This window comes from Aptenodytes patagonicus, chromosome 26 (genome assembly GCF_965638725.1).
Source record: "Aptenodytes patagonicus chromosome 26, bAptPat1.pri.cur, whole genome shotgun sequence".
Classification (NCBI taxonomy): domain Eukaryota; kingdom Metazoa; phylum Chordata; class Aves; order Sphenisciformes; family Spheniscidae; genus Aptenodytes; species Aptenodytes patagonicus.
Genome location: NC_134974.1, coordinates 2,743,843 through 2,771,748, shown reverse-complemented (window position 1 = coordinate 2,771,748; position 27,906 = coordinate 2,743,843). Strand labels below are relative to the sequence as shown.

Genomic DNA, 27,906 nt, shown 5'->3' with positions numbered 1-27,906 from the left:
CTGGAGGGAAGTGTTTTCATTTAACTGCCTGTCTGTCACCTATAAATCATATACATACGCAATACAAAGGGCCGCATTCTCTTCTGTGGTTATGCCACTGCTAATAATAACAAACATCATTGTTGCTAGTTATGCATTTGTATTCCTCATGGCGCTTCGCAGCCTCTGCCTTAGATGAAGTATTATTTAATTATTTAATACAATAATAGCAATTTTCACTTGCTTTTTCAAAAAATATAATCTGGAAGCAGAAGCTATGAATAAAAAGTGTTTTTTTCCTTAAATGAAGGGGAAAACAGCCAGCCGCACTGGCATGGCTAGCGATGGGAAAAAATTGAGTTTGTAAATGGAATTCAGATGTCGACAGCAGCAAGGATTTACCAACAAAGTTTTAGACTACTGACTGATGACTAATGATTGTGTTCACCGCTGAAAAAATTACCAACTGCTAATCCCAAACTCGATTTCTTCCTTCCTTGCAAATGCAACGTTTCTGACACCTAATGTAAAAAGCAAAGTTAAAAAAAGAAAAACCATAAAAATTCACCAGGCTGGTTTTGTCTTTGTCCAGTGTTATGTTCTGCATATACCAAATTCAAATGAAATTAATGACAGGGAGAACGCAGCTGTTTTGAATCGCATCACCATTGGTGAGTTACTCTTCATTTTTGCCACGTCCAGCTGGGACGGAAGGAAAACCCTCTATTTGGGGAGCGCGGTAGAATGAGAAATTTTTAGTTGCTATTGAAATGCCTAAATTCACGAGTCTGATATTCTCGCTCCAAAAAGAAAATTCCCATTTCTTTAGGTATATAAAATAATTGTGAAATATGTATGTTTTAAAACACAACACACAGGTGGACTTCTGTGTTTCATCTAGCATATACCAGCTGTAGGTGCATTTGGGTGACTCTAGGAGATCTGTTGAACTACAGGTGTTTGCACTGATGTTCTGTGGCTGAAAGAAGCAGGAAACTAACAAATCTCGAAGAAGAAAGAAGGCAAATACCCGCGAAGGCATCAAAATGCGATTTTCCTCAGGGCTCATTCACCCGAGAAAAACAAGCCACGTTGAGATCAGCACGCACGAACCAATCTGAGCACGACGGTCAAGCAGGTCCAGCTGTGCATCTCAACTGGACGAACCCTAAAACGTTTTCCTAATCTCATGTAGGTTTTAGTAAAAAATTTGACGTAGGAAAACTCAATTGATAAATTACGTGCTCCGAAGATAGTAAGTTGGAATAGGGGATTTTGCTTTGCTGGTCGCCAGCGTTTTGGACGCTTGCCATGTAAGGTTTTTTGCCAGGGTCTAAGATTGGAACCACCTGCAGCAAAAAGTGAAAAAGTTTCAACACGTGGTTTTAGAATAACTGAAAAATCCTTGGAAGGATGTACTTCAGCTCTGAAAGTGGAACAAGATGTAGTAGACTTCTTCCAGTTCTTAAGTATATTCAAAAAACAGCGTGGGGCTGGCCAGAAAAACAAATGAAGATTTTGAGGGAGCAGAAATTTCCACTAGAATGTGTTTGAATGGAATAAGCTTTGAGAATGCCACTAATGATCTGAAAATGAAAGTATATATGTAACGTCTTTTTTTTCTGTGGCAGATTTGGCTGAGTCAGGTGTATCAAGGTAGGCAGACGCTTACGCAGCGAGGTGTGCTGGCTGCCCAAAATACCCAAGATTACTACAGTTAAGTGACGTTTTCCCTGATTTTTTCCAGTTTCTTTATTATATTCATTTATCGCTTTAAGTACAGGACATTTCCCTGTTTCCTTTTGATTACAGAACTGTCTCTTCATTTCATTTATCCCACTGAATTGATACTTCGGTTCAGTTTATATTGTTTGTGATAAATGTAACGTTACCTGGTATTCTTTAGATCTGAATGTTTAAAACATCCACATGTTCTACATTTTAACTGACATGCAAAGTTTTGAACTTTGTTTTTCATTTTTTCAAACAAACATTGAAGTAAATGTCTCTAGCTCTTCCTAAAATGCTTTTCCCAACCTGCTCATGAAGCAGAAATCAAATGTGTTGTTTTACCTCAAAAGACTGGATTTGGGGAATCCTCCATTAAATGTTTTTCCTTAATACTTTGCACAAATGGGTCACTGTGATGCCTGAGGATGCTTATTAATTGGTTCCATGCTCAATTTAATTCTCAAATACGTTGTAACTCATTTACAATTACAAGGTGTAACATAGAGCACGAATTTTCATTAGTTTATAGCTGTAAATTTCTCCCTTCTCTCCAAAACTACTAACTAAATGTGTAGGAAATGTCTTTCCCTGCCCACTGCTGTTTCTGTACAACCTAGTGGATAGTGTAAGGATAGGAATGGGTGACCGGGAGTTACTTAAGCTGTTTTAAACCATGTAGCTACCAAATGCGTAAGCCTCAGTCACCACTTGTGTCTTTGAAAAGATTGCTAAAAATCATTAAAACCCCCTTACATTTCTGTTTTTAGGGTAAAAATCTGCCGAGCTGTTTTAATATGTTGCAGAGAGGTAAGGAGTACATTTTGTTTGTTCTCTAAGTCTTTTTTTTTTTTTTAACTTTTTTACTTAAATGAGCTATTACAGTATGAGGTCCTAGGGGACTTGATAAACTGTTGGAGGTATGCACTTGGAGTTATATTTGTAAAGATACTCCCCTTTGAAAACAAACAGCCCTCTGAACAAAGGATATCCTTATAGTTCATAACGAAGTTTTGGACCCGTTTGGCCAAGAACGTAGATCACAATTACAGGCTCTTCTTTGAATGCGTATTTGTGTAACAGGGGTAAATACTGAGGTAGATCAAACCTCAGAACATTTATTTTTAAAGGACACCAAGCATTAGAAGGGATACTAAAGCGCATTACGGTCCAGCTCCTCAGCTAATACAGGTCTCTCCTTTATTCTTGAGAGAGCCTAATTGAGCAACAAAGGTACAAATAAGGAGCGGGATTCCTTTCCTTAAAAAGCTGCTAAGACATGGCAATTTTTTACTGACAGCTAATAATACTAGTCCTGAAAGAATGACAATATTATCTACTAAATATGAGCTAATTACTTAGGCAAATAACCTACCACTGCGGAGGAAACCTACTCAAGGGAGGTCTTAATAAAAACAGAGTTAGAGGCCTCCAGCCTACAGGACTCTGGGATTTGGCCCAGGATCAAGATGTTTCTCTGCAGGAAGCTGTTGTGGCTATAAAAATGTCTGTCTTTTTAATCATTGATTTTGTTTGTCTTGTCAAGTCCCAGCTGAGATTTCCCTTTGCAGTTTCTCTAAACATCTGGTTGTTGTCATTTCATTATTATCAACCTTGAAGTAAAAGATCGGGCTCTCCAAGATTATGCAATTTCTTTAAACATTACGAAATTATTAAAAATAATAAATGTGTGGGGTTTTGTACTTGTTTCAGCTTCAAGCCGTGGGCTCTCCATAAACATGAGGCTCAGCATATTGCCTCTTAAGAAGAAAAACTGTGATTCCTTCAGATAGCATGACTGCGGGATTTAACAGAAATCTCTATTGTAAGATTTGTGATAGAATTTGAAAGTTGTCAAGAGCATCATTTATTATTACATGTGTAGATAGTTAACTCTGGTTGCCAATGGAATTGCTGTATAGATGTAGTATTTTATATAACAATTAAAGAACAATAATGTGGTTTGCAAATATCAATGAAGTTCAAAGAAGGCTGTCAACATTTGTGTTGCAGGTGATCACTCTGCCAACTTGCTATCAGTTAATGCGTCCAGACCTGCTTCCATGCTGTTTTAAGACAAATTCACACTAATGCTTTTCAGCCTGCCTCTGAATCCACATAAGATTGGGAACAAATATCCAGATAAATAAACTGAGAAGGAATTCTGAAAACTTTAAAATGCATTAGACATTTCTAGCTTCCAGGCTAATTCTGATAACGATGGTATTATTTCAGGAGAAACACCCCTCCGCTTCCAAATGTCTCCATTTTTTTGTAATCCCTTCTCTTCCATAATCCCATAATCCATAATACTTGATACTCCTACTTTGCTATTGTTTGTAGATTTAATGTGCCTGTTCTCTGTTTCACATGTGATATGGTGCTGAAATTACTTGTTAATATGGATCCATAGTAGACTTCTACAGGGCGACAGTGGAAACGTCCTTCCGATTTGTCAGTGAATCATTACATAGCTATTTTTTTGATTTTATAGTTTTGTAGATATTTTTACACCAAACTTACAGTTGTTTTAGATAAGCTATGTGTTTAGTTAGGAGAAAGCTGTGAGGCACAACGTCAAACTTCTCACTCTAACCAAGATACATGTTCTCTTCTACTTCTCCCCTTTTGATCGAAGTCTTCTCTTATCATAGAAAGAAACTGGTGTGCTGTGATTTGTTCTTGATAATTAGGCTAGTTCTCTCCAAGTTATTCTAAGGTTCTAACAATTTGTTGAACAATTTTCCAGGGAGTGAAGACGAATGGTGTGTATTTCCCGGTTTCTTCTTTTGAAGGTAGGCTGCGATTGATTCTTTTTTGTCTTCTGCAACCTAATTTATCCTCTATTAATTCTCAAAAATAAGTTCTAGTGTCTCCATTGACTCCAAAGTTGTTGTGGATGAGTCGCTTAAACTACAGATTGGGCCAGTAACTGGGTAGTTTTCATTTTTGGGTGCTCAGCATAAAACATCTGCAGCCAAATTTGCAGAAGGGACGAGTGAGCTGCATATGTTGTTATAAATAAGCTAAATGCTTATGCTTTTTTTAAAGTGGCTATTGAAATTTAGTAATTGGCTTTGGTCAATGGAGCTATGATTCTCCTCTCAAGTTAGCAATTGTCAAATAAACTAAATGATGCCACCTAACGCAGTGGGTATTGCGCAGCTAAATTTAATAGTATTTATAGAATACTCGTATGGCAGGGTTCATATACAGCAATTTAAAAAAATTGCATTTTGTGTTTGGTTGGAATGTGTTGGGGTTTTTTTTTTATAACCTTGGGGTTATGCACTAAATATTAATGGTTAAAATGTATTAACTAGTCATGAATTGAATTAGGTGTGTATCTTATGAAAAAATAATGGTGAGTTATTTCACAGTACAGGATTTACAATGCACATTTAAAAGGCAACTGAATTTAATTTATATCAGCATAAAAGGGGATTGAATTTAATTTATATTGACACCCTTAACTGTAGCTTTTATTAATGAATGCTTGACTTTGCAAACACAATGGCCTCTTAATATTTTTTCCTGATCTTAATTCTTCACTGGGTCTTATTCTGCCCTCATCTTTGTGGTGTCTGAAGGTTTTCCCAGCTGTCCGTTGGGTGATCTGACTCTTGCTTGTCATGTGTGGGTTATTTTCTTTCCCATCCTCTTTAGAGGTGAATGAATCTGTCTCCAGTGGATTGCTCTGTTTTGCCGGGCTTTTTGTTTTGGGGTTTTGTTTTTAGGTTGCATTTGTTTGGATTTCTTTTCTTTTTTCCTTTGCTTTAATACTTTCTGCACAATCAAGAAAGAAATAACATTGCTCATCTAAATGCAATAGTCTTTACTCAAGCAACATTCTCTATGACGTTTCTGCCTGAGGTTTGCAAGATTTTGCCTGTTTTGTAAAGATTCATTAAAATTGACACAATGTTTTCATAAACATTAAAAGGATAAAACCTTGGTCTTAAACTGTCTACCAAGCCAAACGCACAACAGAGAATTCTTAGTTGCTGTACTCCTTGACAACGACATTTAGGTTTTTGTTCTCGTATTCTTGTTTTGGAGAGAGGACTGAGATGTTTGGAGAGGGAGGAGAGATGCTTTTTGTATTAGTTATATGATGAGAATGAAAATATGAGTGCAATGTAAAGGTCCTGATCCTAGTCCTGAAGGGGTTTTGCACTTTGTGTGATTGCAGGATGAATTATACAAACAAAACACACAACTTTTGGTTGTTTAATTCTGTAAACACGTTACTGAGTTCAAAAAGTTGTCAGTAGTAAGGTAGACAGAAAGGCTGACAGACGGCCAGCTTGAAACTTGTCCAGGGCAGAGAGGGAAAGAAATCGTTTCTAACTCGGACTGTAGCTATTTCATGTCATTTTATATGAACTTTCTGATATATGCCCAATCCAGTTTATAGTGGTTAATAATTATAATTCATTCTTTTTACGGTGCTTTTATGCAAGGACTCTCAATAAAAGACGAGGGACCCAATAGTGCACATACTATGCATATATAATATACAGGTCATCAGTTAAACTAGAGAGCTTGCAGTTTATTTTTCCATTCTACTTGTAATTGAAAGAATTGGCGTAATTGTTGATAGATCCAGTGTAGAACCTAAAGATTGAAAATAAAGAATTTTCACATTATATCCACCTTGGAAGAATCTGAATCAAACATCTGAAAAACAGCACGTCAAAATATGAGGACATGCACCATGCTGCATCAGCTGAGAATGAACTATACAAAATCTCAGAAAGAAGAATAAAAGTAAGAGCATTTGAAATCCTGGCCTTAATACCTGGACTCATTCCATATTCCTCGTGAAATGTAATGAAAATGTAATGAAAAGTCGGGATGGGACAGGTGTTGTGTAGTCCCGTGTTCCCAGGCTTGCTTTGAGAAGAAAACAGAGTTCTCTGTCCCGTGCAGCACTTAATGAATGGCACGCAGAACGGAGGAGCGAGGCTTTGGGGGAATCTTGGGCATGTGAAACAACGGACTAGATAAACCATCTCATCAGATTGTTTCATCTCAAGCATAATTTGGAGTTTGGGCGCCATTAAAAGGTATGGGCCAGAAACAAGTGTGTTTGGCCCTACCTAGACATGTTTTTGGTGCTGCTATAAATGTAATGATATATTATAACCGTCTCTCAAGACAAGGCATGTCGATGTGTTGATAAAAACTATTCTACTTTGATAAATTATGTTTGTGAATCTCGATGAAGACACTTCAATGAGATTAATTTCTAGATGCAGGATGCAAAACTCGGACCTGCGCTTGCCAGAAGTGTAGCAGGAGTCTGAGCTGCAACGTGGGGGGTGACGGTGGTAAGAGCTGTATAGAAACGAGAAAGGTGGTGCGGTGTAGGTTAGCCTGTGAAGGACTAGATGAAAGTATTTGTGGCTGCTCGTGTGGGTTTGTTTTTAACACAGTCCCGTTTCACTCAATGGGTTTTATCTCTCGAGCTGTTTGTAACATTTTCACCAGGCTGTTCCTGACCGCACCCATTGGCACGCACTTGGTTTAATCTTGAGCGCCTTTTCTGCAACTTTCCTGCTTCAGGCTGCCCCCGAGGCTGTTCCAAAGCCCCCGGCTGTGTACGAACTCATTTTGGCCTTTCTCTGGTTTTGTGTTTGTGATAGACGCACCCCGAGCTGTGCGGCGGATCCCACTGCCTCCACAGCGGCATGAGATGTGAGCCAAGAGCACTAATGATTTAATATAATGTGGTTTTCATCCTGAGCAATAACGCGTTCCCTATTGGTTCAGATAATTTAAACAGAAGTAAACTATTGCCTGATCAGTTTGCATGTTTTAGTGTTGTTTGTATGATGTGCTTCCGCTGCTCTCCTGCAGCGTTGCTCCTTGCACGGGACTTCAGTGGATGTGTGGAGCTGGCCTGACTGTCCTCGTGCTGACCTCGAGAGCTAAAATTCCTGGCGATTTTGATGGAAGCAGAAGTAGGTCATTGCTGAGAATGACTAAATTCCCACCCACTCCACCTAAAATCCAGGTCGTAGATCTTGTAATTGAAGTGATGTTTGTGAACTCCTGTTCATCCTTGGAGTCCCTGTAGCGTCAGTGGGGTTCTTCAGGAGCACACTGGTCTGAAGAGGCAGGCCTGATTCCTCGAGGTGGATCTTCAGTTAGCGTTTCATGGTGCCTCCTGAGGACATAGTCTCTCAAGTTTATGAAATAAATTACTCACATTTTTAATAGCTGCTTAAAAAACCACTGAATCAAGCTTATGTGTAGTAAAGTAGTGTTTTAAAATGAAAAGTTAAGAAGGGAAGGAACTGTTGGACAGACAAGGCTGTATCTGAGGAGGAAAAGACCCGAAGGAGTGATAGATATGCAAGGAACTCTTAATGAAAGTTGAACAGTCCAACGGACACTAAGGATTTGTGGGCAAAAATAATAAAAATACCTTTTTTTTCCCCGAAATTATCTTTTTTTGAATCAGTTAGCAGAAGAAAGCCCATCAAATGAGAGAGACATGGCTGGGATGGCCCATCACACAGTTCAAATACCTAACTACAGCTGTGGAGTATTGAAAACAAAATTTAGAAAAAAGCATTTTTGAGCAATAATTTGTTTGCACAAACTATTTAGCTAGCAGTCTGAAGCGGTAAACAAGTTAACAGACAGCATTTGTCTAATTCGTGATCAGGAAAAAAAGGCTCAGTTCACTAAATAAATCTAAATAAATGGTTAGTTATAGGTTGTTTATCATCTCTCCCTGACACTCTCTTGGCTTAATGGAGGGAATTGCTTAAATAGTTCTAGTGTTTCAGCACCATTTAGTTTTTCTGCTGTTACTGGTGGCTTATGTAAAAGGCAGAGAAGAAGTGGGACAGGGCTGTAAAATGCAGTATCCTTTCTTGAGAATGTTTTGGAAATGACAGAGGTAATGTTGCCTAGGAAAAAGTACTGTCCTTTAAAAAATCAATGGGAAATAATAGACTAATTCTTATTAGGGACAGTTCAGCAGAATCCCCAGATGGAATAAAGAGTGAAATCCAGATTTTCCAATGCTCCGGGGCAGCTGTCAATCTTGAAAGAATCTTCTTTAAGAAGTAATTCTGTGAAGTTTTCAGCAGGCAAGTTGTCTTTTTGTAGCTGCCTTGTTTAAGGGATTGAAGGGCCATGAAATGTTAAAAACGTTGCTGCCTGCCAAACCAGACACAGTTGAGAGCTGTGATCCGGTCTGGCATGCACTGACTCCTGGAGAACATGAAACATTGCCCAAAATCAAGAGTTTTAAAGCACAACTGTTTCCCCCTTTGCTGTTAGAAAGCATGCAGGCTCTCTCTGCGTGAGGGTGGTTACTTGGGTACAAAATACCCACATGAGCGTATCTGGAATACAAACAGGAGCAGGTGGAAAGTGCAGCAGCGTCAGAGCCGGGTGCAGCAGAGGACGTGGGCTCAAGCAGAGCTTTGAAAGCTTCCCTGGCTCTTTCCTGGCAAGCAGAAGCTGAATTTCTGTCCCCGTCCTCCCGCACTCCCAGCTGCACTGGATCCTCCCCTTGGCAGTTTCTCTCCCTAGTCCTGCCCGCCCCTTCACTCTTGTATATATGACCCTCTCCGAACAGCTTTTGCTTCACAAGAATCCAGTCCAGGCAGCTGTGCTTCCTCTTGCACGCACCCAGCGGCCCTGGGTGTCTGATCCGACATGGGTAAGAGATCCAGCCTGTGGATCCAGCCGGGATCTGCTGCTTTTGGCTACAATTCTGCACTGTGAAACTTGTAAGCAGGGGCCAGGGGGTTCGTTAGCATGGTGGACTGGTAAGGAGAGACGCGGGGCTGGAGCTCAGCATTTCCTCCGACTATTAAAAGGTTTACTTCTTTAAGCTATGGACCCCCCCCATGGTTTTAAATAAGTAGCCTTAATGCATCAGTAAATGCCTTTTATGCTACCATTAAATGTCTCTTTTAGTACCTCAGCATTTAGAAACTGAAATAAGCATTTGGACTTGCTACTCTGGTTGACTGTGAACGTGAATGACTCATAGGAAGATTGTCGGGAAACTGAGGACCAGAATTTAACTTTTTCCTTCTATTTTTGTGATAGACGATGTAAGTTTTATGGACTTTCATGTTTGGATACATGGACAGGAAAATGGAGAGAGGGGACTAAAATAGATGGAAGGTTTTTTGCATGTGAATATATTATTGTATAATTTGCAAGGGGGACACTTACATTGTGATTTCACAAAATGGGGTAAGATTGTAGATCTTAGTTAAAAAAAAGCCCTTACTACACAAACAAAAACAATGATTCTGACTCAGCAGAAGTGTCTCCTCTGGTTTATCTGCCTAGGGTGAATGTTTACCTTTTTGTGCTTTTGTAAGTACTAGTAGTGCAATTACATTTGTTTTGCTTTGCTTTCTAACAAACTGTAAGTTTCAGTTGGTAACCTGTGATAATGACAGTTTTGTCTAAATGGTTGCGGCAGTCTGTAAGAAGTCGCTAGGCAGTGTATAAAGAGTCAGTTAAATACTGCACCTTAAAGCTTAAAGTAGCATGATGGTGATAGATTGGTCACAAGGTTTGGAAAAGTATGCTCTTGGCAGCGTAGAAGATCAAGTCTTGGACTGCTCTTCAAAAATTTAACAGATCATTAAAGTCTGCGTGCATAATTTGTTACTTGGAAAAAGACTTGTCTACCAGAAAGAATGTGCTGCTTTTGTCTCTGTTGTTCTGTAAAGCCTGTGTCTTGTTGTGTATATAGCACAGCTGATACACTGATTTATTTTTTCCCATTTGTGTGTTCATTTCAGCAGTTTAGCACAATCATACCATAAACCAGATTTGCCTACCTTCATTTTTTAATATGTCAGTGTTTAACCCATGCATACACCTTAACTTCAGAGGACTTTCTGTTTACTCAGGCTCTGCAAAAAGGCCAGTTTAGCCCAGATTTATTCCACCTAACTTTAAGCTCTCAACAGAGGTGCCTAATTTATTGCCACATTTGTCCTAAACTCCCTCTATAGAGTAAAGAGTCTTGGGCACCTTCACAGGTTGTTGTCTTAAGTGAGCTGAAGAACTCTGCTGCCATAAAACAGTGCATATGAAAAGACAAAGTCTTTCCTGCTCCTTTCCTTTATTTCACGCTGTTAAACCCAAACTATCAAAGAATACCTCTTTCTTGTGTTAATAGTTACCAAATGTATTATGAAATTGCGCTTTATCAGGTGGGATATTTGTTTACAATGCTATTACCCATTGTTGTAAATCTATAAACCTCATTAACCAGACTACTAGTGACTCCAGGTTAATCTGAGTATAGTTTGCTCATGCTGCAGCTTCTTCAGAGGCTTTGCATATCACATCAAAACTTTTAACACACTGATTAGGTAAGTATAAATGGATTGGCCTTTTATTTTTTTTAAAAATAGCTACTTTCAGAAGTTTTTCATAAAACAATCTCCTAAATCTTGCTTTTATAATGTTTTGTGGTATTTCTTGTCCTTTGGGATGATCTGTATTTCCCGTTATTTCTTTGCCCTGAGGAGCTCAGCACCTCTGAAGACTTTACAGCCCTTGAAAAGGCGGAGAGGAAGCGCTTGTATTCAGAGATGCAGAGCAACACGGTGACTTGGCTCACCCAGTAACAGGGACAAACGAACCCAGAGGTGCCTGGACCGTTCCTCTACGCTGTGACTACTGGACTGACAGATCCAGTCGTCACTCTTTGACCTTGCACAGTATGCGATTTTACTTGGCACTGTGGTACGACTTGGTGCCCCCAAAAATGAGGGAAATGAAAAGTTTTTATTCTTCACTGCCACCCAAAAGAGTGCGGTGTCTTTTCCACCGTCAGAGAAGCACTTTTAACATTTATGACATTGAGAACTGCCTCCTTTTTGTCTAAAACTTACTGAGTGGATGAAAAGCTGCAGGGAGTCCCTCATTATGCTTTATGTGGGAAATTACAGCTTACATATTTTCAGCTGTTGTAAGCGTAGCAAAATATCCCCCAACCTTGCTGTTGATTTGTATGGAGTTTTCCAGAGTGGCCTGTGGATCATTGTTGGTGGCTCACGAAGGATTGGACAGTTGCCTTTGGTTTACTGTCCCTCCTGTTCTCCAAAAAGCGGAACAGAACAGATGGAAAGACATGAAAAAATACAAAGCAAAAGGAAACTAGACTGGACTCCCCAGTTCCCTTTGCTCTCCACAGGAGAGAATTGCTGTAGACAACGGTAACAAAGGGAACTGTGAGATTTTTATCAGCTTTATATACAAATAACTGCATAGGAGTAAGGAGGAATTTGGCTTATTGTAACTTCATTTGTGAAAAAAGGAAAATTGTACAATGAAGCAGTTAAAGCTAAATGCGTATGTTCTTCCTGTTAAATTCACGTGTGAGCCATTGGCGGTAGAGAAACGTTCTTTGATTTAGAGAGGCAAGGAAGGTGGACTTTGTGGATGGAAAGCTACTGTGAGAGAATTTGCCTGTAAAGGTGTAACATACAATTGCAGCAAGAAAATCTCAATGCTTTTGTCCTCTCTGGAGGTTGCAAACCACACGTATGTGATATAGCGTCCCACTTCCTGGTATTCAAAACACTTGGTCAGCTGCCAGGTTAATGGAGGATCTGGAACGCAACAAGTAATATTAATGTGTTTAACCATGGATTATTAACATAGCAATGTAAATATTATTGTTAACAAGTTGCTACAAGATGGTGCAAATCACAGTTTCATGACAAAAACCTTATTTTGTATTCACAAATGAGCTTGGCATCGTGTAACACGGAAGGGCTTGCATCATCCACAGATATCTTCAGGCAGTTAGATACAATCGTTCAGAATAAAAGAGTGTTTGAACAAGATCAGAGGGAAAGGAGAGAAAAATGTGCATGAGAAGAAGGAAGGGAAAACGTTCATCATCTTGCTGTATGTTTTCTCTGGAAAACAATTTGGCACAAATAATCTTTTTCTCAAAGTAATCTGCAGAAAACCGCATTTGCAATGCTAATTAAGCTGTGGTCTAATGCATACTGAGTTCCTGCTAATTTAGGTGATTGAGAAAATTGGAATAAAGTTTAAATTACAGCTTAGACATAAATGGAACAAAGCAAACTTTATATTTTGTGTTTCCAGATAAAAATATTTCACAAAGACTGTGAAATTAAATCTAAAGTACTAAATCACTCTTTTTGAGAAGATCCAGTTTTTAAAGTTATGAGCCTCCACGTGCAGTGAGCAAATTGCTTGAAACATTTTGCCTTCCAAAGAAGGCTCCATACTTAAATGGGCACTGGAGCTGTCGCTACCTCTGGATTTGAAATCTTAGATCTATGGCATTCTGAAAAAAACTGTTGCTATCAACTTCTCTTTTTAAATATCAGAGAATGGCAAATAATTAGCTGGTTTGCTTATTTTTATTACGGATACTTGAGGTAACGGAGGGAGGCAACTATACTATGTTTTTGCTTCTGTCAACATGCATTTCACTTCATGCCATATTGAAAAAATACGTTGGCATCCTGCTGCACAGCACTTCTATATTTTTGTGTTTTAAACAGCTGATTATATGCTAGTTCCGTTTAGGAATAGAGCAGAAGCTTCCTGCATTGTGTTCAGCAGGCCTGCAGCTCCGTGACTAGAAGAGATTTGTGTGCGTCAGTTAAGCCTATAAACCTGCAACTTGTTGTAACTGCCCCTTGAAGCAATATTTCAGGGTAATATTTTCTTAGTTCTAGCCAACAATTTATTGATGCAAATCTGAGCGTATATGTTCTGTTGACTGTGTTAGAGTAGAAATCGCTGTGTACGAAGCTGTTTTAATATAGTTTTTACTTAGATGTTGATTGAGATCCAAACTGATACAAAGGGAGGTAAGAAACTTTTTAGAAGCAAGCTGAAACGCTTAAGAAGTATTACGTGTTAGTAGTGAGCAGTGCTTTATGCTTACTGAGGCTCAAGCTCTTAACTCTGGAAAATCCTAATATAGCAGTCCTATCTTTTTGGAAGTGAACACATCACTTTCCAGATAGAGAAGCTGTAGATAACAATTGCTGCAGTTCCCATTCTCCGTTGAAATGTTGAGGGTTTGTGCATAGAGACACCCAGATGCATGGGTTGGTTTTGACTCTCGGCGCAGAAGAGCATTGCTTCTCAGTCTTCTGCCCCTATAAAATGACATGTTCCTCCTAACGCAGAGCCCAGCCTTGAACCAGACATGCTCCTTCTGCTTTTGTGGGGTTCTCTTTTCCGGAGGACATTTAGATTCCCTTTCTAGCTTCGTAAAACTACAGTTTCCCCACTAAGTTGTCTGATTTGTGATGTAGTTGCCGTGCTGGAAGTGGTGAATGAGGAATGCCGGTTCAAGGACAGTTTCTGGCAGCTCTAATGGTGGCGTGAGAGCAGAGGTGGGGAGCTGAGTTTTTAATAGAAGGTGCCATGGTTGATAATTCCCCTTCCTCCTGTCCTTTCTGGTCACCTGCAGTATTGCCTCTTACCCAGGCTGTAAATCCTTAAAAATAACCACTTCTTCAGCATTTATATGCAGAGAAAGACTGGAGGCTTTCCAGTAATAATAAAATGGGTTGTTCAAATTGGGCAATCTGTCTACTTACTCATCTGGCAGTGATTCAGCAGCTCTCTGTAAAACATTTAACACAATTTTCTTAAATCCCAGACCCTTGTCATATATGAATGTGCTTTAAAATTGTGAGGCTGAACTCCTTGAAATGAAGCCCCAAATTTCCCATTATTTTTGAGTGTGGAGTGTCATATTGTGTATATTTTCAGAAACTCAAGTAACCTCAGCACTGACTGGAGTCAGCGAGACTTACAGGTGTTTGGCAATGTAGAAATTGGATCTAAGATTTGTCAATCTCTGAATGCAAAGCCAATGCCCTCTTAGAGATATGCTTTAAAATAATTTGGAGATTAAAAGAACTTCTTTTTTTTTTTTCTTCAATCAGCAAAATGCGGAGCATGTGGTCCAGGATATGCAACTCCTCTGGATGCCATGAAAGGCAAGTACTGTAACAACTTTTCTAAATCCAGGCCTTCAGTAAAGGAATTGTTTCCAAATTAGGTGAAGACTAGGTAGATGCCTTCCAGAGTGGCTTGTTAATTAGCAAGGCCAAGGAGACTTTAAATATCAGAAGAGATTTTACTTCATTTTGCACCCAACTCTGGGCAAAGCATGCAAGCTCTGTTACCATAAGTTCACTAAATCATAGCACTAAAACAAAGTGGGTCTGGGTTTAGATGTATGCGTGGCTATAGGATGCTAACACTCGGCAAACTGTTCTGTTTTTCTATGCTGCAAAATAGAGCTTTGCTTTAAGAATATTGGGGGCAAGTCTTTAATCTAAAAAAAAAAAAAAGTTTCATTGTGTTTTTGGATGGAGACCTTTATAGACTGCCCTCAGACTCTCTCATAAAAACAAGTGACTGTCTAGGACAGAAGAAGGAGAAAATAGGAGAAAGGACTGTAGGGTATACTGTGTGAAGCTTCCCATCCACTTGTAGCTGTACAAAAGTTATGTTCTGTTCTTCCCAGCAGTGTCTGGCTAAATCCTGAACCTCGCTAAAGCCCTTGAGGACTTTTGCTGTAGCTTTTAATAGTGTCAGAACTTCCCCGTGAGTCCTTCGATACATTTTAAAAGCCTCAATTTTATAGATTGTAATAAGTAGGCTTTTGGCATAGGTAGACTGAAATCTGGGCCCTGGCAGCAGGGAGTCAATCACTTGTGTAACTGGGGAAAGGAGAGGCTTGGCACGGCCTTGCAGGTGGGAAGGTGGTCTCCAGTACTGTCCTTTTTCAGGAAAATAATTGCATCCCCAGGGCCTCTTACATTAGGAGGGCGAGGGAGTGGAAAGGCCCCACAGCTGAATAAGCATTTTCTCCTGGCGATTTCTGGCTGCTCAAACTATGTACTACTAGTGTTTCTCCATAAAATGGAAATACTGAGGTTCAGCTTCCTAGGAAGAATCACAATTTACAGACAGAGAGATTAAATCCAGAGAAGAGTCTATTAAAGTTAACCACAGCTTTTTGTAAAAACAGTTTCTTTTGATGTATTAAACAAGACTTCTGCCTTGAAAGGTCCCCGGGAGGAGATTGTGTACCTGCCTTGTATCTACAGAAACACTGGGATAGAGAAACCTGACTACCTGGCCACTGTGGATGTTGACCCCAAATCTCCGCACTATTGCCAGGTACCTGTGTGTAGAATGGCTCCGGTGCTCCGTTTTCTAGGGTGGCGAATATTTGGGTTCGCATAATCATTTTCAAGTAGATATTTGTGTTGAGAACCAATCAAATCCTCTGCTGTTTTTCTTACTAGGTTACTGAAAGCTAACATTTATCTTGTTAGTCTCAAGACACTTTCAGAGCATTTTTTTACTTAGTATTTTAATAGTTCTTTTTGTAACACCATTACTGATTTATACTGAGCATGAGTATTAAGCTCTAGAAGGTGATATTTCCTCGGGATGTGTCAGTAGTGTAGACAGCGTTTATAATGTAGGATGTCTGATACCCTGGGAAATTCTGCACATTAGGCATTATAAATCTAATCCATTTACTTCATAAATGGAAAGCTGTGGGTAGGTGTCGTGGTTTAACCTCAGCCAGCAACTGAGCACCACACAGCTGCTCGCTCACTCCCCCCCGCCCTGGAAGAGTAAAAGTGAGAAAACTTGTGGGTTGAGATAAGAACAGTTTAATAATTAAAATAAAGTAAAATAGTAATAATAATAACAACAATAGAAGAATATACAAAATAAGCGATGCACAACGTAGTTGCTCACCACCTGCTGACCGCTGCCCAGCCAGTCCCCAGGCAGCGGTCGCTGTCCCCCGGCCAACTTCTCCCGGTTTATATACTGAGCATGATGTCGTATGGTATGGAATAGCCCTTTGGCCAGTTTGGGTCAGCTGTCCTGGCTGTGCCCCCTCCCAGCTTCTTGTGCCCCTCCAGCCTCCTCACTGGCAAAGCACGGGAAGCTGAAAAGTCCTTGACTTAGTATAAACACTGCTTAGCAACAACTGAAAAATCAGCGTGTTGTCAACATTATTCTCATGCTAAATCCAAAACACAGCACTGTACCAGCTACTAGGAGGAAAATTAGCTATCCCAGCCGAAACCAGGACAGTAGGTAGCTACCAATAAACCACATCCAAAATACTGGTAAGACTGTTCTTAAGCTGCTCAGTTTGTTACTGCAGATAGTGTACACTGAACTGCATTTAAACATGCAGTGCTTGTATGACTCAAATTACTGAAGGTACTTTGGACTCTGATCTCCATGTGTTTAAGGAGTGGCGAATCTGATTTGACAATATTTTCATAATTCTTTTTTTTTAGAGCTACTGCTTAGGGTTTTATTGCGGAGGAGTGGAGGAAACAAATCTCCTAAAACTTTGACAAAACTTAGCTGTAATCTTTCAACTTTTCTTAGTTATACAGCGGAAAAGTAAAAATCAGAAGCAAGAGTGCAAATTAACATGTCAGTTTGCTACAGTCAGACCCAGTTGTAATCAGGTAAATCTTGTAAAGTCAGAGACTTGCAGCACATGGACAAGTGATGTTTTTTTCTGTTGGTTTTTTCCATATCATTATTGCATGTCTCCGTAATTAAATAGAGTCTTTTAAAGATTTGGATTAATTTAATAGCATACAACATTTAACAAACGCTGTGCAATCATGATGTCCAACTTTCTTCTCCCACTTTACAGCTTCAGCTCTGCATATCTCAGGCTGAATCTGCTTCCTGAATAACAAATAGCAGTTTCCTTCTGCTCTTTATTAATTTATGCTTTGACATAAAGACCCATTTCTTTGCCTAGGGGAAAAACTATACCAGACTGAATCTTAAATCTGTCTCTGACTTTGTAGGTGATCCATCGCCTGCCCATGCCAAATCTTAAGGATGAGCTCCATCATTCAGGGTGGAATGCCTGTAGCAGCTGCTTTGGGGATGCCACAAAGAGAAGAAATCGTCTGATTCTACCTAGCCTGATCTCTTCTCGCATTTATGTGGTGGATGTGGGAACAGACTTGCGAGCTCCTAGGATCCATAAGGTATATTTAGATGACTTTAAGCTGGGTTTTTTTTTCTTATATTTTGACCAAGAGACAGTGATTTTATGGATTCCAACTTCAAATTAGAATAGGGGAGTCAGAACAGTTATGGAAGCTTTTGTCAAATATTAGGAACTTGTGGGAGTTTTGAAACTCCTACAATTTATTGATAAACTACACACAAAAATCTTGCACTAAAGAAATACGAGTAAATGTGGTGTCAAACACTCAAAAATTAGGAAGTTCCAGAATTCAACCTGCCTCTGCAATATGAATTTCAGTCGAAGTAGTTGCACACTGTATTACTGTTTTTGACTGCAAGATCACGAGGCAAACTCCTACCTGACACATTCAGCCGAGCATATGTAGATTGTATGTTTTTCAGAGATGAGTTCAAATTTGATTGGATTTTCAGTGAGCAAAACCAGATCTCTTCTGTAAAGGACACCTCCTCCTTCATTTGTAATCCTTGGTTCCTAAACATGTGATATGTAGATTTTTTAAAAGAAAAAATTAAGAAAATGTTTTAATATGGGGAAATGAACTTTTTTTGAAATCTCTTGTTCATGGAAACAATCAAAATTTTCCCAAAATAAAACTTCCACTGCAATAGAATTCATTTGGCAGAGATACAGATATTGGCATAGATACAGGTTCGGATATAGACTTAACACTTTTCCATGTCTAACTGTTTAGATTCTCTTTACAGTCAGTGAAAGAGAAATAGGCATTGCTGGAGTCAGATTTGTCTAACCTAGTTTAGAAAACTGTTTTAAGGTAAAGGAATTGTGTCTTAAGAGTGTTTGTTTCTTTTCACTGACGATAAAGTAAGCATAGAGGATTAGCTTAGATACAAATATATATGCTGTCAGCGTCTATACTTGGTCAGATGAATCCTACAGCAACGTGTGAAACTTCAGTACAAAGTTCCAGGTTTGGCAGAGGCAAATTTAGTGATCAAAAACATATTTTGAAGATGGGTCATAATGTGGAACGTAAGGAAACTTTTAAGTGGTCTTTTGTCCCACCCCACCTGCCTGCAAAGACTCTCATTCATAGTCTTTCAGTTTTGAGTTCTTTAGAACCTTGCCAGCCTTTAACTATTAATGCAGTGGAAAAACCCCCAAAGGTCTCTTCTTGTACAGTGAATTTTATTTCAAACTGAGTCTCTGGCAAGCCTCAAAGATTTCTTTTTTTTCCCCTCTGAACTGCTACTACTCCAGTGAGAGCTGATGGCTGAATGCACACAAGTGGTGTTTCTGCCACTGATACTAATTAAAACAAACGCAGATGTCAGTGTCTCACTGATGCAGGAATTGGACTGATTCTAACCATGCAACTCTTGCTGTTTATATTTTTGAGAAGAACAAATAAATGTCGTGGATGGTACTGTATTACTGGGCAGAGTGGAAAGCGGGAGGTGGCAGGTACTCAAAAAACAAAGTAGCAAAGAAAACAATCCCCTTCACATATAGCCATTCCCACTCCTTCCTCTCTCTCTGAAACTTGAACTCTTAGAGGTGGAGCGGGTATTCTGTAGTGATCTTGGTGAAGGTGACTGACTGTGTATACTCATTTTAGATTGTTGAGCCAGTGGAGTTGTTCTGGAAGGGTAACGTGGCTAATCCTCACACCTCTCACTGTCTGGGCAGTGGTGAAATCTTAATCAGCTGTTTGGGAGACCCTTCTGGCAACGGAAAAGGTATTAATCCCCTTCATTACTCTAGAAAAGTATACGCGGTATAGAAGTATCACACCCCCAAAGTACAGGCTGCAAAGCCAGATGCATTGTTAAGAGCTTGCAGTTCTTTTGTGCACATAACCATTCCAGCGGTTGTTTATGTAACTGTAGAATAAATACTTCAGTTACCAGGTGAGCTGTATGGACATTGTTCTGCCACAGCAATTCAGACCTGATGTGGAGGAACCTCTGTGGGACTGTTGATGAGTTCCGCTTCCATGTCTCTCTCTCTCTCTTTCAAATACATTACTCAAGACGACCAACTCTAGTGGTTATAATGCGAGCAAGAAACCCATTAACATTCCACTTGGGCCCCTTCAGCATAGAGCAAGGAAGAATTGCTTTTGAACATAATCTGTATCAGCTCAGTATTTGTGACTGGGACTTGAAAGATTCTGTTGCCAACCTAAATTGTCTTTGTCTCATTGTCTAATGAAAATTAAGCCTTTCAAGCTATTCTAGGTTGCATTTCCCATTTAAAAATTTTGAAGGATTCTTGTGTATAAATTTTGTTACCTAGTCAGATGTAAACTACCTGACATCTAAAGGGAAATACTAGCTATTAGGAGAAATGTACTTCAGGTGATAAGTGGTGAACCCTGCTCCTTTTCACAGGGTTTTTCTCTTCTGGATTGTGGGCAAACATGTCCTTGAATAGATGCATATTATGTACGTAATTCAAGGGTATTGGTGGCAAGCAAAGAATAACAGAGGTGACTCCTCCAGGATCTTCTCTAAGATATCTCTTAATTGAAATGTACTCTAGGAGGCTAACTGATTTATTGGAGTGACTTGAGTAGAAATAGAACCAACTGGAGCTTAAAAAATGCATTATAATATGATGAAGTTCTTTAAAAATCCAGCTTTCATTTGCTTTAGTCCACAAAAGCAATACCAACGGAATCACAAAATTGTCCTTAAGCACAGAGTTGCATTTTACAGCATGTTTAGAAAATAGACATTTAAATATTAATATATTATTTATATAAAGCTGTGAATTTGTGTGAATGTCTTCAAACAATTTTCTTTGGGTTTTATATCAGGTGGCTTTATTTTGCTGGACGGAGAGACCTTTGAAGTGAAAGGAAATTGGGAGAATGGGGAAAAGGTACCCCCCCTGGGTTATGACTTCTGGTATCAGCCACGACACAATGTCCTGATGAGCACCGAATGGGGAGCCCCAAAAGTCTTGGCAGATGGGTTTAAGCCAGCTGATGTAGAGAGAGGTGAGGGAGCATTTGTTTAAACTCTCAAAAGTAAAAGTGATTCTTCGTTAAACTAATATCTTCTGTACTTATTTTTGGCTGACCTGATCTATTAGGGCATTATGGCCGCCGCATTAATGTGTGGGACTGGAGCACTCACACCTACATTCAGGCAATTGACTTGGGGAAGGGCTCCATACCTTTGGAAATTCGATTCCTCCACAATCCGGATGCTGCAGAGGGGTTTGTTGGGTGTGCTCTGAGTAGTGCAGTGCATCGGCTCTACAAGACAGAGGTAAGTAATGAAAGCCATGGCAAACATAGAAGCTCAAACCTGGTTGTTTCAAAAATCCACCAATCACTTAGGAAATAGTAGAATTCTGATTAAAAAAATAGGGCTCCTAATTCCAATCTAATTCTAGCCAAGCTATAACATTGTGTCAGAGAGCAAACCTGCATGCGTACAAGCCAATGCCATGGCTTTCTGAAGCTACTCTGTAGTCCCTCATCTTTGAGCAATTGTGGTTGGTGGGCATTTTGGGGACCTCTGCAGCCGTGTTGCTGATGTCCAGCATGCAAGTCTTCAGCAGCCTGATCCTGAAAGGAGGCAAAGCTTAAGAGGTCGTAGCGCTGGTCTGTCAGCGCCACTTCCAACTCCCCTGCCCTCCACAATAACTTGTTGATCATTTTAATCACAGCTAATGAATTGTGAGAGTCTCAAAGAGGGGAAGGTCTTGCCAATGATAGAACATTAGTGATGACTTGAATGCGAGTCAATCTAATGAACACTTGCACTGAGGAAATAGCTGCAGCATTAGCTCAACAGCTTGCTTTCTGGCCTGCAAGCTGGTCAACAAACATGTATCAGTTGGACAGCTAATCAGAACATGTGAAACTTGTCACCAGTGTCAATGTGTGCTGCCTGCTGCTCAGCCAGTATTTGGATGCATAGGGAAGACCTGAAGGTAGAGGAGGGAGGGAAAGTGATGGTGTCACGGACAAGGGAGTAGAGCTGTTGGCATTTTAGAGGGCGAGCTGGAGACAGACAGGACACCAAACTGTAGGAGATTAGCAGTCTTTAGTTCTGCTACTGTTGCAGCAGTCTGTCTGAGATGTTGTTGCATAGTTTAATCATTAACATTCTCACTGGCAGTGTAGTTACCATCCTCACCCCTTGGTAACACTTATTTGCAGTGTGCATATCACCTCCGTACAGGACCTGTTAAATAAATAGCACTATTTGCTTCTCCTCCCTCTGTCATGCATAGCTGAGCCCTCTTGGCTAACATCAAGGCAATAAATGCTGTGTTCTCTCCTGTACCTTCTGCAGAAAGGAGACTGGGCAGCGGAGAAGGTGATTGAAGTACCCAGCAAGAAGGTGCAAGGATGGCTTCTCCCTGACATGCCTGGTTAGTGTGAGCATGTTTGGAAAAGAAATGGGGTGTGTCCTCTTCAGTTCCCTGGTACAGTGTAGCTTTTTGCAAAATCTTATCCTTAAATGACAAACACTTGTAAAATACTAAATTTCTGTTTGGGTTCTTTGTGTAACACTTCTGATGTAACCAAATTAGCCTTGCTTATGAGCCACCAAGCAGGAGATTGTCAAACCTCTGCTCCCACACTGCCTAATGCTCGAGGTCAGTTTCTCTAGAAAAATACTTGGAGTTTGGGTCTTTCAGCACGAGCTCACAGTGTTCAGGAATGGTCCTGGGGATGCTGGTAGAGCCTGAACTGCCTTTGAGTAGGCACTGGGTTTCCAAGGGTGATTGTGTTTGTTCAACCCATATCTTAACCTGTTTTTCTGAGGCTACTATGAATAGAATTTTGAAAGATAATAGGCTTGTGGTCTTGTTTGTTGCTGGTCCTGTCCGTTTCCTGACTTTGCTACTGAATATTTTCTTGAAGGTCTTATTACTGATATCCTCATCTCGCTGGATGACAGGTTCCTGTATTTCAGCAACTGGCTGCATGGAGACATCCGCCAGTACGATATCTCCAACACCCGCAAGCCCAAGCTGGTGGGACAGGTAAGCCAGCATCAGAAAAGCTGTCGTGTACAAGGACAGTAGAGTCTTATTTCCTCTTTTTTAAAAGGAGAAAATGACAATTTACTTTTGCTTGAGAATTGTCACTATATTGCTTTCATGTTCGTTTGATAGCCGATGCCTGTTCTCACACATTCCCTTGGTTACAGGTGTTTCTGGGAGGCAGTATCACAAAAGGTGGGCCTGTAACTGTAGTGGAAGACAAGGAATTGCAGTGTCAGCCAGAGCCATTTGTGATCAAAGTAAGTTTTCCTAACATGCACGTTGTCAGTGCTCTGCTAATTGTAATCCATTTTGAAATAGCGCTACACCTCAGACAAATGTACAACATATAAAGCCATACCTGAGCTAGTTTATATCTTGGCTTACAGCCTGGGCAGGTCTCACATTTCAGCATGGACTGGAGCTAGTAAATCCTGGTAAGTGTTCTGGGTCCCTGGTGGAATTGGACAAGCTGTTCAACTGTACTGAAACCTGTGTAATTACATCTTCCCTGCAGTTGTTAGCTAGCTAATTTAAAGCTAATGCAGTGTGCATTCATCACACTGCCATCATTGCTTCTGATAATCTTTCAACAACTGATGGTTGAAGCACTAAACCAGCTCATTCTGCAGTGGTGGGTGTGTCTGTGTGCGTCTGTGTGTGTGTAAAGAGTTCGATGGCATCTGGCATCGTGATAGAAAAATGAAAGAGCATTAATTGTCTCTGGTCATTATCAATGTGCATTAATATTATCACTGTCAAGGCAGCTATCCATGGAAAGTCTCATGGGATGTGCAAGAACTGAATATGGTCATGGCTAAGATCTGTTAACTGAATATGGTCACGGCTAAGATCTGTTGGCCATTGAAGGCAGTCTGAGGAAGTTCCACATACTCCTTTTCTTCATAGTGCAGATTGTGACCGAGCTGCAGTATAGACAAGTTCTTATTCGCAACTGTGTTACGCGACCCATCTCTTGATTTTTGACACTTCCATCCAAGTACAGCAACCCGAACCCTTCAGCCCTTACTTTCTTACATTACTAGTTCTGTGAATTAAGTGGAACTCATCTGGATTGGCTTCGAGGCTCCCCGTTAATAAGGAGTAAGACTCCCAATAAAAACTGTTCTCGCTCCAAAACAGGGGATTTGGTGCTCTTGTGTCAAGGATTTCAGAGTGCTGGATGGTCCTCTGAGTAGCAGAACTGCCGTGCTGTTTTGTTTGTCCTTGCTGTTGCATTTCTTCTGTTCAACCTCCATGGCAGCTTTCTTGAGCACCTTGTTCTCTATTATAATTTTAGGGGAAGAGGGTGCCAGGTGGACCTCAGATGATTCAGCTTAGCTTGGATGGGAAGAGATTGTATGTCAGCAGCTCTCTCTACAGTGCATGGGACAAGCAGTTCTACCCAGATCTTGTCAAGTAAGAAAACTTTGGTAAAAAAGGATGACTGTACAAGCCCATGTTCAAGATTTCTTTCTTAAATAGTGATATGCATATACCAGCTGGTATACTCCCCACACAGGGAGACTGAATCCAGTAACTTTTTGCACACAGCCTACCAACCTAGAGATGTTTCACCCACTAGCCAGAATCCACCCCTGCTCAACAGGCACACAAAAGTTGGGGTCTGTGCACACTATTTGTTGAAATCATGATCTATTTGGAAGTAGATGAGAATGGGAAGAAACCAGTGAACATGACCTAGCCTCCTGGAATCCGTAGTACTTCCGCACCGCCTTTGAGTGTATCAGCATGACTTTCTATTTTTTGGAATTAAAGAAAGGAGACGATGATCTTCCAGATGGCCACAGGAGGGCATAGTGCAGCTTGCCTATTCCTTCATAAGCAACAACAGCTATTAATTTTCAGTCATTCATTGCTAATTTGAGGTTGCAGGTTTCACTGAGGTGATGTAACTCACTTTTGAGACCTGCTAAGCCCCAGTTTAAATCTGGGTTTTTTTCCATTTTATATTAAATGAAGACAAATCCTGCCCAAATATGGAAGAGAAGAGCAACAAATATGAATCCTTTTCCCAATATCTGTTTTCTTGTCCCTTTTTCAGGGAAGGCTCTGTTATGCTGCAGATTGATGTGGATACTGAAAGAGGTGGATTGAAAGTGAATAAAAACTTCGTAGTGGATTTTGGGAAGGAACCTGATGGGCCTGTCCTAGCTCATGAGATTCGTTACCCTGGTGGAGACAGTACCTCTGATATCTGGATATAATTGTAGTATGGTGCTGTTTTCTTTTTTTGCTTTATGTCTTTTTTTCTCTTTCTCCCTCTCTCTCCTCCCTACCCTCCACTTCCCTTTTGTATAGGTGAATCGGTTCAGCTGGAACTTTGTCCGCTATCTAAATTTAGACTTCCATTAGGGTGAGCCACAGAAGCTCCACTTTCTTCTCATTCTGAGGCAGCCAAGTGAATCGCTGAAACATGATATACATCTCATTTTCTCCACTCCTTCCCCTTTCATAAGGTCCTGTGTAATCACTGTTGACTGTAGGTTTCAAGGCCGAGGTCACCAGTCTTTTAAGGACTGTTTGCGTTGTCCGGTGCCACTTTGTCTTGCCACTGTTTGCTGATGGAGAAGCTGTTCCTGAATAACTCCATAAGAAGGATACATTCCATGGGCTTGCCCCAGAGCAAGAGTGTCCTGTCCCTGCAAAGCTTAATTTGCTCATAAAGTAATCAATGCTTTACAGCAGACACAGCATAAAAATCATGCTTATCTAATATGAAGCCACATGTTTCCGGAGCTGGGTTATATTTTAACATTTGTGCCTATGTGTTATAAAAAATCAACAATAAAATTGTTCTTCAAGTCAGGTGGAGCAGCACATTTTTTTTCTTTTTAGCATGTCAGCATTTTCTATTTCAAAGAACCTAAATGTAAGGTCATTTCAGAAAGTAACAGTGTCATTTGTCTAAAAATTCTTTGGTGAGGTATTTATTTTCGCTGAAGCCACCTTTGTTCCCATTATTGCAAGCAAAGATTCTCTTCCATTTTCTAAGACTGGAGAAAACTGCAAAAAACTTTTCTGCACACTGTGCCAAAGCCAGACGATGCTAGCAGCAGGTGTCTTACAGGTGTCTTTCAGGTGTCTCGCGACTTCTTGAACAGACAAGCACTCACAACTCCACCCTTTCTTCTCTTGCCAGTTCCTGATGCATCTTCCCGAAGCTCTTTCTTGGGTCTGATTCTCTTTTCTGCCTCTCTAGATCTGTTGCTTTCCCATCTGTGTCCATTGCCAGCCTCTGCCGTTTCCTGCCGAGCTTTAGCATTGCCAGTTGTAACGCTGGAATCACATCAGCAGCGTCGGAGGAGCAGTGTGTTAATGGGACTGCCCGCTGGAGCCTTTTGGCTGGGTTTTTTTCCAACTTTTACTGTGCTTCCACGGCAAAATCCTCATCTAGCTGACAGATCTTTATAATCAAGACTTCATTCTGTACACAGCTGCTTACTGTCTTGCCTAACATATTTGGAAGCAGGCTTTGAGAGTTCAGTTTTGTGTTTTTAACATAGGGCAGCTGGACTGCTGCCCCTCTTTGAAACCCGCAACAAGCAGTTCTGTTAGGACCTTGTAAAGCCAGAAAGCTTTCTAACTGACATGGCATTGTAGCCACCTGTGTCTGATGTAAAAGCCCATTTTCAGCAGCTTCTTGTTAGAAATGGGTGGTGTTTAAACCATCTTGCTGCAAGGACCCATTGTTTGCCTTGCGAAGGGACTGGTTTCAAGAATGGAGTATACACTGCTAACCCGTGTAAATGCTGCTAATAGTCCATGCTGAGTGGGTACAGTGAGTGCTCAGTGTCTAAATAATCTCATGTTGTCCAGGAAAGTCATTGATTTGTTAGGAAGTCATTTGCTACTAACCAATACTACTGGAGCCTGTATTTTTTTCACACCTATTTCCTATACAACTGAGCGTTTTAAATTGGAAAAGGTGCATGATCTTCCACTTGGCCACGTGAGGGCAGACTGCAGCCTGTCTTCATGCAGTACAGAAGTACATCTAGGAGTTTCTCTCACTCTACTAGCAATCTTAGGTTGTGATTTTCCACAGATCACAAACTTGCTAGTGAGGGTGGCCCTCAGGTCTCTTCTCAGTCCATCAGCGTATTGCAAGGTGACTGAGGTTTCTCATTCCAGCTACAGTGAGCGCTCCAGTCTGGGTCCCATCCTGAAATCCCAGTTGGAAATGCCCCTGCATACAAGCGTGTACAACTACTGAAGTGTGGATTGCTTCTATTCCTCATAAAAGGCAAATATTAAATGTAAAAAGGTGCTTAGAGAAGGAAGAGAAAAGCAAAGCGTGGGACTCTCTTGAATTAAAATATTTCATTTTTCTGAACACCTGCTAATCTGGGTACTGAAAAAGGTAAGCTGTGAGTAGAGAGTTTCTCCTGATTCTGAGAGGAAACCAATGGGTCTTGCCATGCTTATGGAATCCATGTCCGTAGTAGAGATTCTGCTTTTAGTATGTGTTCCTGTCTGGGTCTACCTTATTGCAGGATGAGCTTTACCATGGACTCACCTGACTGTATTGACAACACCTTCATTGGCTTCATTGGAAGTTTCTGAGGGGACGCTGTCATGGTAAATACCCACAGTCAGTCAGAGGCCATTGGAAATGGACCCCAGAATTTCAGACATTAGTCAAATGCCTGCTTTTTGGAGAATCTCTGAAGGTGGTATGAAACCTTACCCTCATGACTGACCATGGTCTCTCTCATGCTTGTCAAAGTGGAAGAAACACATGCAGTGAAACAAAATAAGTTGGCGAATGCAGAGCAGGTCCAGATATCTGGTGGGTCAAAAAAAGATACTCACATATTCATTCAGTAGTAGTGTAGAGGTTTCACCCACTAGCCAAAATCCATCCTTACTCACAAGCACACAAAGCTCTGGGTCTGCACATACTATTTGATACTGTTTGTTGAAATCATGATCTACTGGGAAGTAGGTAAGAATGTGAAGAAGCCAGTGAACGTGACCTAACCTTCTGCAATCCATGGTACTTCCAAACTGCCTCCGAGTGCATCAGCATGACTTCAATTTTTGGAACTAAGTAGATGATATTCCAGATGGCCACAGGAGGGCATAGTGCAGCTTGCTTATTCCTTCATAAGTAACTCTTTCCTAGTTTTCACTCATTC

At 40.5% G+C, this 27,906-nt stretch overlaps 1 protein-coding gene across 2 annotated transcripts; it reads left to right on the top strand.

Moving 5' to 3' along the window:
- Positions 1-1,647: 1,647 nt before the first annotated feature.
- On the top strand, positions 1,648-25,573 carry LOC143171179 (methanethiol oxidase-like). 2 transcript variants are annotated; one of them, XM_076359974.1, is made up of 14 exons: positions 1,648-1,695; positions 2,478-2,517; positions 4,457-4,502; positions 14,658-14,711; positions 15,791-15,903; positions 17,586-17,771; positions 19,353-19,473; positions 20,556-20,738; positions 20,834-21,012; positions 22,048-22,126; positions 22,623-22,744; positions 22,912-23,004; positions 24,045-24,163; positions 24,810-25,573. In XM_076359974.1, the coding sequence occupies exons 4-14, from the start codon at positions 14,705-14,707 to the stop codon at positions 24,970-24,972; spliced, it is 1,365 nt and encodes a 454-aa protein (XP_076216089.1). In that variant the 5' UTR covers positions 1,648-1,695; positions 2,478-2,517; positions 4,457-4,502; positions 14,658-14,704; the 3' UTR covers positions 24,973-25,573. The 2 variants fall into 2 exon arrangements, with proteins under 2 accessions (XP_076216089.1, XP_076216088.1); XM_076359973.1 differs by lacking the exons at positions 1,648-1,695; positions 2,478-2,517; positions 4,457-4,502 and adding an exon at positions 9,293-9,391.
- The last annotated feature ends 2,333 nt before the right edge of the window (positions 25,574-27,906 follow it).

Excerpts from the sequence above, each read along its gene's own strand:
- LOC143171179 (XM_076359973.1), top strand. Across the intron at positions 14,712-15,790 it reads TCCTCTGGATGCCATGAAAG|GTCCCCGGGAGGAGATTGTG; the intron begins GCAAGTACTGTA and ends CTGCCTTGAAAG. Across the intron at positions 21,013-22,047 it reads ATCGGCTCTACAAGACAGAG|AAAGGAGACTGGGCAGCGGA; the intron begins GTAAGTAATGAA and ends TACCTTCTGCAG.